Source organism: Camelus dromedarius, chromosome 8 (genome assembly GCF_036321535.1).
Source record: "Camelus dromedarius isolate mCamDro1 chromosome 8, mCamDro1.pat, whole genome shotgun sequence".
In the NCBI taxonomy this organism is placed as follows: domain Eukaryota; kingdom Metazoa; phylum Chordata; class Mammalia; order Artiodactyla; family Camelidae; genus Camelus; species Camelus dromedarius.
Window position 1 is genome coordinate 48,221,055 of NC_087443.1, and position 13,929 is coordinate 48,234,983.

The window sequence follows — 13,929 nt, forward strand, 5'->3', positions numbered from 1 at the left end:
AACAGGGAAATACGAGACTTGAATAACACTGGAAGCCAGCTAGACCTACCACACACCTACAGACCACTCCATACGACAATGTACTATACATTCTTCTCAAGAGCGTATGTAACATTATCCAAAACAGGCCATAAAACAAACCGCAGTAAGTTTTTAAAGTATCAATAATACAAGGCATATTTTCAACCACAATGTAATGAAATTAGAAATAAATATGAAGAAAATTTGGGAAACTCACAAATATATGGAAATTAAGCAACATGATTATAAATAGCTAATGGTCAAAAACATCAAAAGAAAACATAAAGATACTTTAAGATGAAGGCAAAGGAAGACACATATACCAAAACTTATAGAATGCAGTGAAAGAAGTTCTCAGAGGGACATTTATAGCTTTAAATGCCCATATTAAGAAAGAGGAGAGTGACATCAGCAAGACAGAAAAGTGGAAGACACAAGCTTTCATCCCCCTCCCACAGAATATAATAATTAGCTATCCACAAATGAAAATAGCCCTGGGAGAGCCCGTAAGTCCAATTAAAAACCTGCAGCGACACAGTGGAGCAAAAACCAAAATAACCACATGGAAAGGATCACTGGGGAGACTGGCTTAGTTGAGACTTCTCAGGACACTCAGGAACAAAGAAGAAGAGCAGAAGCTATCAGTATCAGCCACATAACAGGTGCCACCATGGTCCCCAGCAGCCTGCTCTGTGGAGGACCCTGGCTGCTCTTGCCACTGAGGACCTCCAAAGCCTCTACAACAGGCTCCCTGCAAATTTCACAGAAGAGGACCCTGTTCATCAGTGCAGACCCCAGAGGACACCAGCAGCTTTTGTGAATGAAGCAACCAATGATTACTGCTACAAATGTCTCTCCTACAATACACCTGGTTACCCAAGTTCTCTGATAAAGGTGTACAAGATTAATGTTGTTTTCCTGCCTGTTAACAAGACCCCCATTGTGGAGTCTGTGGATCAAGGAGTAATTTTCAATTTCAAGTCTTATTGTTTTAGAAATACATTTCTTAAGGCTATAGCTGCCATGGATAGTGATTTCTCTGATGGATCCTGGAAAAGTCAACTGAAAACTTTCTGGAAAAAATTTACCATTCTAGATGCCACTAAGAACACTCATGGTTCATGGAAAGAAGTCAAAATACCAATGTTAACAGATGCTTGAAGAAGGTGATTTCAACCCTTATGGATTACTTTGAGGGGTTCAGAACTTCAGCAGAGGAAGTAACTGAAGATGTGGTGAGAATAGCAAGAGAACCAGAATTAGAAGCGTAGCCTGAAGATGTGATTAATTGTTGCAGTCTCATGATAACTTTCACAAATGAGGAGTTGCTTCTTATGGATGACCAAATAAAGTGGTTTCTTGAGGTCAAATCTTCTCCTCCTGAAAATGTTCTGAAGATCATTGAAACAACAACACAGGATTTAGAATGTCATGTAAACTTCATTGATAAAGCTGTAGCAGGGTTTGAGAGGACTGACTCCAATTCAGTAACCTTTATTGCTGTCTTATTTCAAGAAATTGCCACAGCCACCACAACCTTCAGCAACCACCACCCTATTCCATCAGCAGCCATCAACATTGAGGCGAAACCTTCCACCAGCAAAAAGATTATGACTTCCTAAACACTCTGATGATGATTACCATTTTTAACAATAAAGTACCTTTAATTATGGGAAGTACATTTTTTTAGACATATTATTGCACACTTAATAGACTACAGTTCAGTGTTAAACATAATACTGGGAAACCAAAAAAAATTCATGTGACTTGCTTTATTGCAATATTCACTTTATGGCAGTGGTTTGGAACCAAACCCACAATGTCTCTTAGGTGTGCCTATATAAAATCTTACTAAAGGTAAGTACCTAGTCACATTTAGAATATTCTAATACTTTAATAGTGGTGTATAAATCATCTAACTCTAGTATGGAGGTTAAGAGACAAAGGTATTAAAATAAAGCTTCAGTAATTTAATGGATATACAATATAAAAAGATGTAAATTTTGACATCAAAAACTTAAATACGAGGAGAGGAAATAAAAGGGCACTTTTTGTATGTAATCAAAGTTAAACTGTCAGCTTAAAATAGGCTTATGATTATACGGAGTTTTATGTAAGCCAAGCAAATAACTATAGTCGACACACAGAAGGTAACGAGAAAGGAATGAGAGCCTACCACTACTGAAAATGACCGAATCACAAAGGAAGGCGGTAAGAGAGGAAGAAAGGAACAAGGGGAAAACAAAACAGCCAGAAAACAATTATAAGATGGCATTAGTAACTCTTTACCTATAAATAATTACTTTACGTAAAAATGAATTAAACTCTTCATACAAAAGGTATAAAAGTAGTTGACTGGAAAAAGACAAAAGGAGCCAACCACAGGAATCCCACTGAGCTTTAAGGACACAGATAGGCTCAAAGTGAAGGAATGGAAAAAGATATTTGATGCAAAACAAAAAGTGAGCAGGAGTAGATATACTTAGATAAAACAGACTTTTAAGTCAAAAACTGTAACAAGAGACAAAGAAGGTCTGTAACAAACCTCGAAAGCCTGCCTACCCTCAAATTTAAAAATAAAAATAGTCGATGTATTGGCCACAGTTAAACCCCATTAGGAAACAGAATACTGAAGTTCAGAACCTGGAACCCTAAATCTCATCAGACTGCACCTCACCCTGCGTAAAATTGAGGCTTCCAACTCCATCGATTGTGCCAGCTGCAAAGCTGTAGCCCAAGGCTGGTTTACATGTTTTTGCCTACAGGAAACATTTTAAAAACAAAAGAAACAGAAGTTGAACTTCAAGTGAATAAAGAGATCAGCCCAGAGCTTTACCCCCAGGGCATAATCAGGGTGATCAGTAAGTGGCACTTACTGCGTGTGTGGAATTGAGCCAGACGGTGACATCCGTCATGTTCACCCACTGATGAGCCGCAGCCAGTGGCCCGGTTACCTCCTGAGAGGTGGAGGCATACAGTTCCTAGAAAACCCACACAGGCTTAGCGTTAAAAGCTAAAGGGAATACTATCAGCATTCCCTGAGAAGCACCAATTTGGAGAAGCATCTCTCGGCCAAGTCTTGTTTTGCTGGCTGATTAGAAAGAATATGTGGATCGCTCTACCTAAACCCCTAGTTGCTTCCCAGAAACTTCAAGGCCCTGGGACTGTCGACCTGTCTGTTCCCCACAAATACGGAATTCCAGTGACGTGGATTATAACACAAAAGGCCCCAGCCTCACTTGAAAGACAGTCAAGAGAATTTAAGGTTAGGAGTAAGTGGTCCAAACTCCCTTCTCTGGCAGAACAAGAGTGTATCCTCTGGGAGTCTCGTGGAATTTTCCCTCTCAGAGTCTGTGAGTCCCCTGGCAGGGCCAGTGCCCAAGGGCAGCTTGAAAAGCTTCAGGCCCTAATTTACCTGCATCAGCTCCCCCCCCCCACCCCACTGTTCACCTTTCCCTGTTATTTTTTTTTTCCTCCAATGTGGTCAACTGATGCTTTTTTAATCTTATGGGAAATGTGTCCAACATTTGGGTTTTTTTCAGTTGATCTGGATCATACAATCAAGGCACAACCTGCTTCAGCACAAGTGCCTTTGCCTGACACCTAGCTCATTTCCACTCCCTAGCCATCCCGGTTTCCACAGCCACTCGGGAACTCTCCAGATAAGCTGTCAGTGACACCAGCTGCAGCCTGCCTCCCCTCATTAAGAGGGAAGCTGTGCCTGGCTGCGAAGAGAATCCAGAATGTGGGACAAATCTCTGTGGCTCCCAGGCCCAGAAAGGTAACAAAATTTCTGACACCAAATTGCGTCACAGGCGCACACCCTAAATAGAATCTGTTAATTTAGAACAATCCACTGGTAATACCACAGTAGTTAAAAAGAAACTGCAGCAGTTAGGCTGGCTGGTGTCTGATGTTTTTAAAGGTGCTTTTGTTCTTCCTTAATTGCTCCTGGAATGTTCTGAAACCCTTGAGAGAAAGTATTTACTTCAACACGTGCACACACAAGTGTGCACCCAGGCACACTAAACATATGGGTAAGCTATAAAAAGGAAGAGATTTAACTGTCTTTATCAGAGATGCCTCAGCTCAAAGCCATCCTTTGTCTTTATAATCAGAAATGTCTTCACCACAGGAGCCGATACAAAATATTTAAGCAAAACGGAAGATGAAATTGAGAAGAAGAAGGTGGGTAGAGTAACTCATAGTAAGCTCACCCGGAGACCAGATTCTCTCTTCATCAAAAAATCTTTTAAAAAGAAAAGCAGAGAAAAATGTAAGATGGATGAGCTTTGCCATATCCAAAAGACAAGGAAGTAATTAGAATGCAAATCGTAAGAGCTAGGACTTGTGTCCGCTCAGCTTTGCCTTGCCACTGGAGGAGGAGTTAAGAAACGGTCAGGTGAGTTGGCAGGCAAAGGCCGGAGAAACCTCTGACAATATGGGTCAGGCTGGTCATACCTGATACCACATGAACTGAAAACTTTACAGTCCAGCATCTCACCATCTGAAGCAAACATTCTGGCTGAAATAGAACGTTTTTCTGCTCCCTTGCTTTTAAATGTACTTCCTATAAGAAGTCAGACCCAAACAGCTGGAGAGAAGTTCCGGTGGGATTTGGGAAAGCAGCCTTCCTAGCTGACAACAAACAGCGTTCAGTCTTCCAGACTCCTTGGTGCAGCTTGAGCTCTTGCTGTCTTCCTTACAGTCATTGACTTCTTAACGAACAATGTCAGCGGATTTAAAGAATAATTCAGAATGCAGATGAAAGAAGCAGGGTGCGCAGCTCACCTTTGCTTTCTGATACATCATCCGCCCTACGATCTGGGTGCTGTCGAACATATCCTCTCCAGGTCCCATAGCAATGCACATGCTAGGCTGCAACAAAACACAACGAGAGTTATTCTTAGTGCAAGAAGCCATTATTTTAAGGAATGGAAAATTACAAGTGAATCTCAGCAAATAGATTTTACTTTTGGAGGGGGAGGTAATTAGGTTTACTTATTTATTTTTCAAGGAGTTACTGGGGATTAAACCCAGGACCTCCTGCATTGTAAGCATATGCTCTACCCCTTGAGCTATACCCTTACCCACCAGCAAATAGATTTTTTTTAAAGCCACATTCCAGCATTTCTTTTCAGATGTTTTCTCAGTTTACGGGTTATGAAAAACAAAATCATTCATGAAATAAGAGCAGTGAATGTTGCTAGAAATCACCTAGTCTGGAAACTTACTTTTAAAAATAAGGAAACTGAGGCTCAGGTGGGTTAGAAGATTTGCTGGAGATTATACGGGAAGCTAGGATTTGAGTGAAGACCTAAACCCAGGTCTTCCCATTGGCTACACATCTTTCTATTTGCTCATTCTTGCCCATGACCACCTTCAACTGAAACTCAGTTAAAACTATATTGTGACAACTAGCTGACCCTCTAGGGAGAAAAAATCAGTAAATAAATCTGGCTCCTATATCAGAAATTTGCAATGATCAGATACTTAAATATTATAAATGGAACCAAAAAAAGATTAAAAGAAAATACAGGTAAATATATTTTAAAGTCCAACAGTGTGAAAGACCCTTCTAAAAATTACATAAAACACATTTAATAAAGTTGACTGCTTAAATATTTTAAACATCCATATGGGGGAAAAACATTAGTAAGGCTGAAAGACAACGGGTAAATTGGGGGTTGGGGAACAGGTATGCACAGTTTATGATAAACTAAGACTTTAATATGTTAGGAGCTTTAAAAAGTCAATACAAAAAATATCCTTATTAATACCTTTTGATTCATTCATATTGAGTTGGATATTCTCCTATTTGCAGTAAAAAGCATCCTGTATGTGTATCAAAATCATCACATTGTACACCTTAAACTTAAGACAATGTTATGTCAATGTATCTCCATAAAGCTGGAGAAAAAAATAAAAGCAAAAAAAAAGAGAAACCATCCCAATGGAGAACCATGGATACAGATGAAATAGGTAATTCACACACACACACACACACAAATATAAAATGGCCATTCAACATTATATGTTCAATCTTATGAATAATTGAATATAAACTTAAAATATAAAGAGAGAATTCTTTGCATTTGCATTGGCAAAAATTGCAAGCTTGACAGACTGGGTGGTGGTGAGAGTTTGGGGACAGTGTCACTCAGGCCCTGTGGGTGGAAATGTGACTGAGAGGGCATTTGGGCAGTGTGTGGGGTGTATATGAGGTGCTTTCTCTTTGACAGCAAACTGACTTTTAAGAATTTGTCCAAAGGTGAAATACACATGTGAAAATATATAGGACAAGTACAGTGAACATAGCACACTTACATGAAGGAAGAGAAAAAGAGGGGAGATAGGATGTGACAGGAAAAAAAGGAAGAAAGGGAAGAAAATACTCACCAGTAGGGGACTGGTTAACTAAATTATAATGCTTAAAATGAAAACATACGAAGTTAGTTTAAATGATGTTTTAAAGTATATTTATTGGAAATGATGAAGCAAGTTCTAAAACAGTATTACAATATGATCCCATTTATGTAAAATTGTACATACATCTACGTGCATGGATTCATAAAAAGTAGTCTGGAAAGATCTTCATTAAAATTTTAACAGGTTAATGGTGGGACGAAGGGGTTCTTTACATAAGTTTTATTTCCTGAGCTTTTTACTACTGTGTGAATTTTTAACAAGCATAGATCATCTTCTAAAAAACATTAAAGCTGTTTTCTGAGTTTAAAAAATTATTTTTAAAGAAAACACATTCGAACAGAAGACATGGCAACATTTGCCCATTTCCCTCTTTCTCTTTCTTGAGGGAATCCTGATTTGGTTCAGGGTGCCATCTCTCCCCTTGCAGTCAATGGTCCCATCCCTAATTCCAGATGAGGCGAAGGTGTCATGGTAATTTCCCAGGCTTTGCCAAAGACTGGTCAGGAACCCAGTGTAAGCCAATCAACACACACCGTTTCTCCAGCAACTGTCTTGGTCCAGGAATGGACATACGACTTAAATTGACATGGACTAAAAAGAATTCTTATTCCTCAGAGATTTTTTTTAAGACAAATTAGGGAGAAAACTCAAATCCTGGACCAATAAAAAAAATCAATAAATAAGTTATAAAATGTTGTTCATGAATGCATAAATGAAGGAAGAGGTGTGAAAGTAGTAGTAACTTTTGGGAAAAGGGGAGGGTGAGAGAAGAGGGAGGGATTAGGGACTTTCACATTTTACTGCTCTCTATGCTTTCCACGTGGTTTGAGTTTTTCTAGCAAGATTTTTTTTTTAATTTACAAGAAAGGAAAAAATGTTGATTTGATATTTTTAGAAAACCTTAAAGACTGTATAATCAGTGTAAAATGTCTCAGGCAGGCAGTTTTGGTACTAAGTTGTGACTTCAGAAATGCCAAGACAAAATGTTTCAGTCTGTCCAAGTTCGGGGAAGGATAGTTAATCTCTGACATTTACTAACTTGTCTTACCATTCAAAAGCCTTACCAAAGGGAAAACTACAATTTTACCCAATCAAAATTTAATGGATGCTTTTGAGAAGAGCAAACGGTACCAGGAAGTAGGCCAGAGTACACTTGAGGAAAACATAATTGTAAATTAATAGTGAATATGATGAATATTTAAACATAAAATGTACACGAGTTGCAAAAAAAAAAAAGATTTCATAATTACTTACCCCACCAACAGGACAAGAGCTATTGGCGTTATCACAAGACTCTCCTGTGTTGATGCAATGTGGGCCGAGAATATTGGGGGACACATCTCCCAGGTTTGATGATGCAAAAGCTGCTACATACGGTCCCTGCCAAGGGAAACATACCTGCCTTTTATTCTTTTTTATTACCCGTAATGAGTTCCATTAAAAAAGCAAACATTCAGCCCACTCTGGTGGACTGCTCAAAATTATCTGCATACAGTAAAAAGGAGGAGGTACTATATTCTGAGAAAAATTTTTACTTCTGAAAAGACTCACATTGCAGAAAGCATACATATTATTACTCATGATATTTCAATTATCAATAAAACTGTTTCAAATGTGTCTCAAATAGAAACATTTTGACAAGAAGCACTGCCCTACAAGTTATAAAATGCAGACCCATCAATCTAGTCTCTGGTGTTGTACCTGGAGCTCAGAGATTCCTTTTCTCTTTAAAAATAAATAGCTTATTGGCTTAAAAAGCAGAGTCCATCTTGATTTTTCTGTTGCAAAGCTGAACCTAAATATAGCATCCACCATCCAGACTTGTCCTCCACGTATCTTTTCTCTAACTTTTCAACTGAAATAATAGCACATAATCTTTTAGAGTAGTGCAAGACCTTAACCTCAACCAACTGGTCTACCATTCCACCATAAATGTCTTAAATTTTCTTAGGGAAAGAGATAAGCAAGTATAAGAGATCTTTTTTTTTTTTTTAAATACTAAAAAGAAAATACAAACCCCCTAAAACACAGGCTAAAATGAAAAAAAAAATAAGAGTTTTGTCAACAAAGGAACTAAGAAACCAAACATTCATTGGGCTAATATCTTTATAATAGAATACTTTCAGGCAAGAGCTTGGAGCTCTCATCCCATCATATATTCTTCTGCATTCAGAGCTTGGATGCTGGGGTCCAAGCAGAAAAGGGTCCTCCCTTGCCACTTAATCTATCTGGGGTCTATAATTAACACAGAGCTGACAAGCTTCCTGAAGTGCATGGACAGGGCTCCTGGCCCCCTATCTCTGATCCCATTGCTCACTCAGTTTCAAAGTTACAAACACAAGTCTAGTGGATTAGGGTTAATCTGACTTAGGCTATATTGCAGGATAGTAGAACCAAGTCCTTGAATGGAAATTAAGAGGGAAGTCTGGAAGAGAGAAAAGAATTCATCCCCTGTCCTCATTCAATTCTTTATACCATTAGGAAGGTACTTCATACTTTTTATAGCTCTGAAAACTAAAGTAAAATATCAACACAGTTTATCATATTTCCTAGTTGATCAAAGACTACTATATATTGCAAAAATCTTGAATTTGCCTTTCTTTATCCAACTAATTGCAACTTAATGAAGTCATCAATATAACTAGTATTTGACATCACGTTAATAGTCATTTAAAATTTTTTTTCCCTATTAGGGAGGATGGAGAGTTCTTTCTATCTAAACATATCAGTATGTGACATTCATGATGACACTTTACTCTGAAGATCTGAATCAGCTGTTCTGAACATTGCATGAATGACAATACTCCATGAATTAGATGAAGCTTTCAATGACATAACTTCTCACCTCTCCTGGTAGATATCCTTTGTTCTTCTCTTGCTCAAAAAGGTAAGATGCATAACCCACATTGTCACTGTTTACAAGATGATTGCTGTTGTTCATGCTGACTGGGTGGATGGCAAACCAGCTGTAAAAGCACAAGAAGCCCTGAGTTAATGAAGACAACTAGATAAGGGGGGCCCAAAATGATGACAGGGAGCTTAAGTTTTCTCCAGCAGGAAAAAAGTTTCTCTTAATAATAGACATTCTACATTTAGGTTCTTTTATTGTTAATGAACTTAAATTACTAATAATATACTTAAGATGTCTGGTCACTTAAGTAAAAAATACAAAAATATCTTTATAAATATTTCATCATTATCATCTTTATCATAAGCTTTTAACAAGAGCCAATATTGATTAGTTACAAGATGACATACGTAAAGAATTGTATCAACATAGACTTTGTCCTTCACGACAAGCACACACATAATAATTATTCAAATCAATACTATCCAGTTCAATAGGCATTTACTGAGAGTTTGCTGTGTGCCAAACACTGAATAAACTGCAGTTGATTCTAGAATCTTGCAGAAGACAAAGATGTACCAAAAAAAAAAAGGGCTTTAATACAGTGCAACAAATGTTACAAGTAAGTAGGCATGAAGTGTTTGGGAACCACAGATGACTAGCAGTTAATTCTTAAAGGCATTCCATGGAGAGAGAGCAATTAAACGCACGGGGGTGTGAAAGAGGATGTTATGCATAGTTCGATACATCGCTATGCATAGTAATACCTCGTCTAAGTATAGAGCTATGGAGCTTCCAAGTTAACTTCACATCTGCTACCTTATTTGAACTTCACAACAACCCTGAGAGGTAGGCTGTTATTACCTGCACTCTGCAAGGTGTCTTATAAAACCTATGCAGTGGCCCACTTGCCACAGAGGACCAAGGCTAAAGTTTGGGCCACCCTTTCCGGTGGCCTTTGTGGGATAGAAGACTGTAAAGCAGATGAGCAAGAATACTCAAGAAAAGAGAGATGCCAATTAATGAAGTTTCAAGCTAAGTTAGGATTTTTAAAAAATCTTTTGTTGATTATTCTTCACTGAAAGCTTTTACAATTTCTGCCTAAGGAACATAGTGCACAAAACTGACTTAATGACCAGGGGTGTTTAGAGCTTCGAATCCTCGTCCAGGATTCAGATCTCATTGCCCAATAGATACATATATGTAGGTCAGAGGTGGCCAGCACAATGCCTGTGGGGCTGGGTAGGCAACACAGGAGTTAAGCTAGTTGGCACAACAGGGACTGTGACCCATGGAGGCCTGGAGGCACTTGCATGGTCTAAGGACCACAGCCTCTGCTGAGCTGCGGCCACATGTGGCCCGATGGGCGTATAAGCCAGCGCTGTCAGGTCTTTCACAAATCCACGGCTTTGTGAAATATTTATCAATTTAAAAATTCTTAAAGAAGTAGATGGCATGGAAACAAATGAGGAGAACTGTTACAAATTAAGAGACTTAAGACACATAGCCAACAAGTGTAATTTGTGGACTGTGTTTGGATTCTGAGTCAAACAAAACTGCAAAAAAGATTTTACTGGTAACAATCAGGGAAAACAACACAGGCGAGGTTTTAGATCATATGAAATTATTTTTAATTTTGTTGTTTGTGGTAATGAATTATAGTTACATTCATTTCAGTTTTTATCTGATAGAGATACATATTGAACTATTTATGAGTAAAATGATATGATATCTGGTATTTGCTTCTAAATACTCTAGCAAAACAAACAAACAAAAAGGAGAGGAGGGCTGAAACAGAACGGGAGAGTACTGCTAATTACTGAGGCTGAATAATTGTTACATGCAGGTTTATTAGACTAATCATTCTAAGTTGGTATATATTTAAAATTTTCCGTGATAGTTTTTTTCACGTTGACATTCATTTCAAAATGTTTTCTTCCAGTTTTACTGAGATATGATTGACATACAGCATTAAGTTTAAGGTGCACAGCACAATGATTTGACTTACATCATGAAATAATTATCACAATAAGTTTAGCAAACATCTATCATCTCATACAGATACAAAATTAAAGGAGTAGAAAAAAATTTTTGTGATAAGAACTCAGGATTATGCTCTTAACTTTCATATATAACATAGAGCAGTGTTAATTGTATTTATCATACTGTACATTATATACCTGGTACTTACTTAAATGTGAAAGTTTGTAGTGCATTTTGACTGACTTCATCCATTTCAATTTTTTTAAACAGTGTTAGACCAAATCACCAGTCTGTAGGCTGCATTCAGTCCCCAAGGTGTGTATCTGCCACTATGCAGAGGTGCAGAAGTTTGGGCTGAAGGTAGTTCTAACATCATCCCCTACAAGTTACTTATAAGGTTTTTGTATTTTTAAAAACCTTTATACTAGTTTCTTTTTTGTGGTTTGTCTTTCTCCTAAAACTCAAGTGGCAAGGGAAGTCTATCAACTAGTATTTTCCAATTAGTTGAAGTCTGCTTTTTTGTAGTTTTCCTCCATTTAGTTTGGAAGGACAATGGGCTGGTGGTTATGACAGTTCCAAGGCTCTCCCACCAAAGTATTTCTGTCTTACGTGATCACACTGAGGTTAGTCAGATTCAGCCAGACTGCAACCTCTCTAGCACAATCAGAGGAAACCCATAGAAAAATTCTATCAGTGTTGGACTATCCTATTTAGCACTTATTGGGTGAAAACTTGTATTTATAGGATCTCAGTTTAATCTCCCAAGAACCCTTTGAGTCAGATGCTTTCCTTATGCTCATTTTATACCAAGCGAACAACATCTCAGAGCGATGAGGTCACTGACCAAGGTCACAGAGCTGTAAGCCAAGAAGAGCGGCTATGAATCCAGGTTTGTCAGACCGTAAAGCCCACATTCTCATCTGTGATAGGACCCTAGCTCGGTTCCTTCCCTTCACTCACTCACTTATTCAATATACATTTAGTTAACTTTGACTCTCTGCCAGACACTGGGGACAGAGAGATGAATGAGGCATCATCTTGCCCTTGAAAAATGCTTCACAGAGGATGTGACATTTGAGCTGGTCTTAAAAGATGAGTGGGAACTTGGGGAGGGGATGACTGGACAAAAATCATTTGTAGCAAAGGTATGGAGATAGAAAGGGGTGCAGTGTGTTCAGAGACTGTAGGAGCAGAATGGATAAGGGCAAGGACAGAGGGCGGTTGCTCCATTCATTCAACCAATGAGTTTATTAGTAGCCAGATGTATGGTTGGCATTATGTTAAACCCCAGAGAACACAGAGAGGAATCAGGTGTGTCCTCTGCCATCAAGGAGGCATGAGACTATCTGGGGAGAAAGCAAACACTGAGAATTTTGGTCTACTAATTAGACTATAGTCTTGAATTCTTATTTTATTTGAATTTATTTTAGGCCTCATAAAATAAATTGAACTTTTCCTCTATAAAATGAAAAAAAAAAAGTATTCAAAAAAGTTATCTGCATTCAGAATAAGAAGATGCTGTATTTTTCCTCCTCTGCCCTTTAAAATATAAGCTATAAAAACATCAGGCTTGTCACAGCAACCAGAGTACTTCGGTAATAGATGAATATTTTATAAAGACAGGCAGAAAGGTGGTCATTTTAAGAAAGCTGTACTTACGATTTATTTCACGTGGTCAAAAAAATTCATCAAAGCAAAGTTCAAAAGAAAAGAAGAAAGGTTTAGGTAGTTTCAACAGAACTTAGAATATAGACATAAAAAGATGAATACATTCCTGACAACAAACATTTTAAAACAAAGATTATGTCTCAGCTAGAGCAGGGCGCTGTCGGAGTCAGCATGATGCAATCAAGGTCGTGAGGGAAGTCAAGAAATTTGAGATCTTGTCCTCATGTGTAGCAAAGCTGGTTAAAATTTCTAGATCCTTATTTCCTAGACTTAAAACTAACCGATTTCAACTATGCTTTGTGAATCAATAAACAGCAAGTTAATACAGAATGGGATAATTATTCTCTCCTCCTGTGTAACAGGCTTTATCTACTGTCTCTTTCAGTTCAGACACTGTGCACTTCCTACTGTGAAACAGAAAAGCCAAAGGCAGAATGGAGCTTCTTAAATATTCTAGAACAGTAACGACTCATCCCAGGTTCAGGTCTCTCAGATCTGAGTGACCACGTTCCACACGTAGGCTGTGCTCTGCACAAAGGTGACGGCAAAGGGGTAAGTGGAGGCTGAAATTCAGCCCCTGCTCAGCTCTCTGAGCAAGGCACCTCAGTCAGCCCAGAGAAGGGAGTGCCTTTGTGTGCTGTGCACCCGGTCCTGGGTGTGGCCCCCTCCAACCTAAATGTCCACCGACAGAGGAAGGGAATACTGTACCTCCATTCTAAGGTGGGGTCCATGCTGATGTGTGATAACATGGGAGCTCTCTGAACAAATACAATACAGGAAACTGTAGTGGATTCAACAGTGCCCCCCCCCCCCCAATTCATGTCCCCCAGAACCTCAGGTTGGGACTTTATTTGGACATAGAGTCTTTAGAGATGTAAACAAGGTAAAGATCAAGTGAAACATACTGCCTAGGTGGGGTCTTCAATCCAGTGACTGGTATCTCATAACAAGAGGAAAGGAACAGAGAAACACCCAGAGAC

The 13,929-nt window shown here is 38.6% G+C and overlaps 1 protein-coding gene across 2 annotated transcripts in view; it reads right to left on the reverse strand.

Annotated features, from left to right (window-relative positions):
• The window catches only part of LOC105105273 (neutral ceramidase), an 82,046-nt gene that overhangs the window by 24,652 nt on the left and 43,465 nt on the right, over positions 1–13,929 (reverse strand). For both annotated transcript variants that reach the window (XM_031461318.2, XM_031461319.2), the window contains 5 exons: positions 9,296–9,416; positions 7,705–7,830; positions 4,813–4,899; positions 2,898–3,002; positions 2,699–2,780 (listed from right to left, as the gene is read on the reverse strand). In XM_031461318.2, the coding sequence (XP_031317178.2) occupies positions 2,699–2,780; positions 2,898–3,002; positions 4,813–4,899; positions 7,705–7,830; positions 9,296–9,416 (521 nt within the window). The remainder of the gene's footprint in view (positions 1–2,698; positions 2,781–2,897; positions 3,003–4,812; positions 4,900–7,704; positions 7,831–9,295; positions 9,417–13,929) is intronic.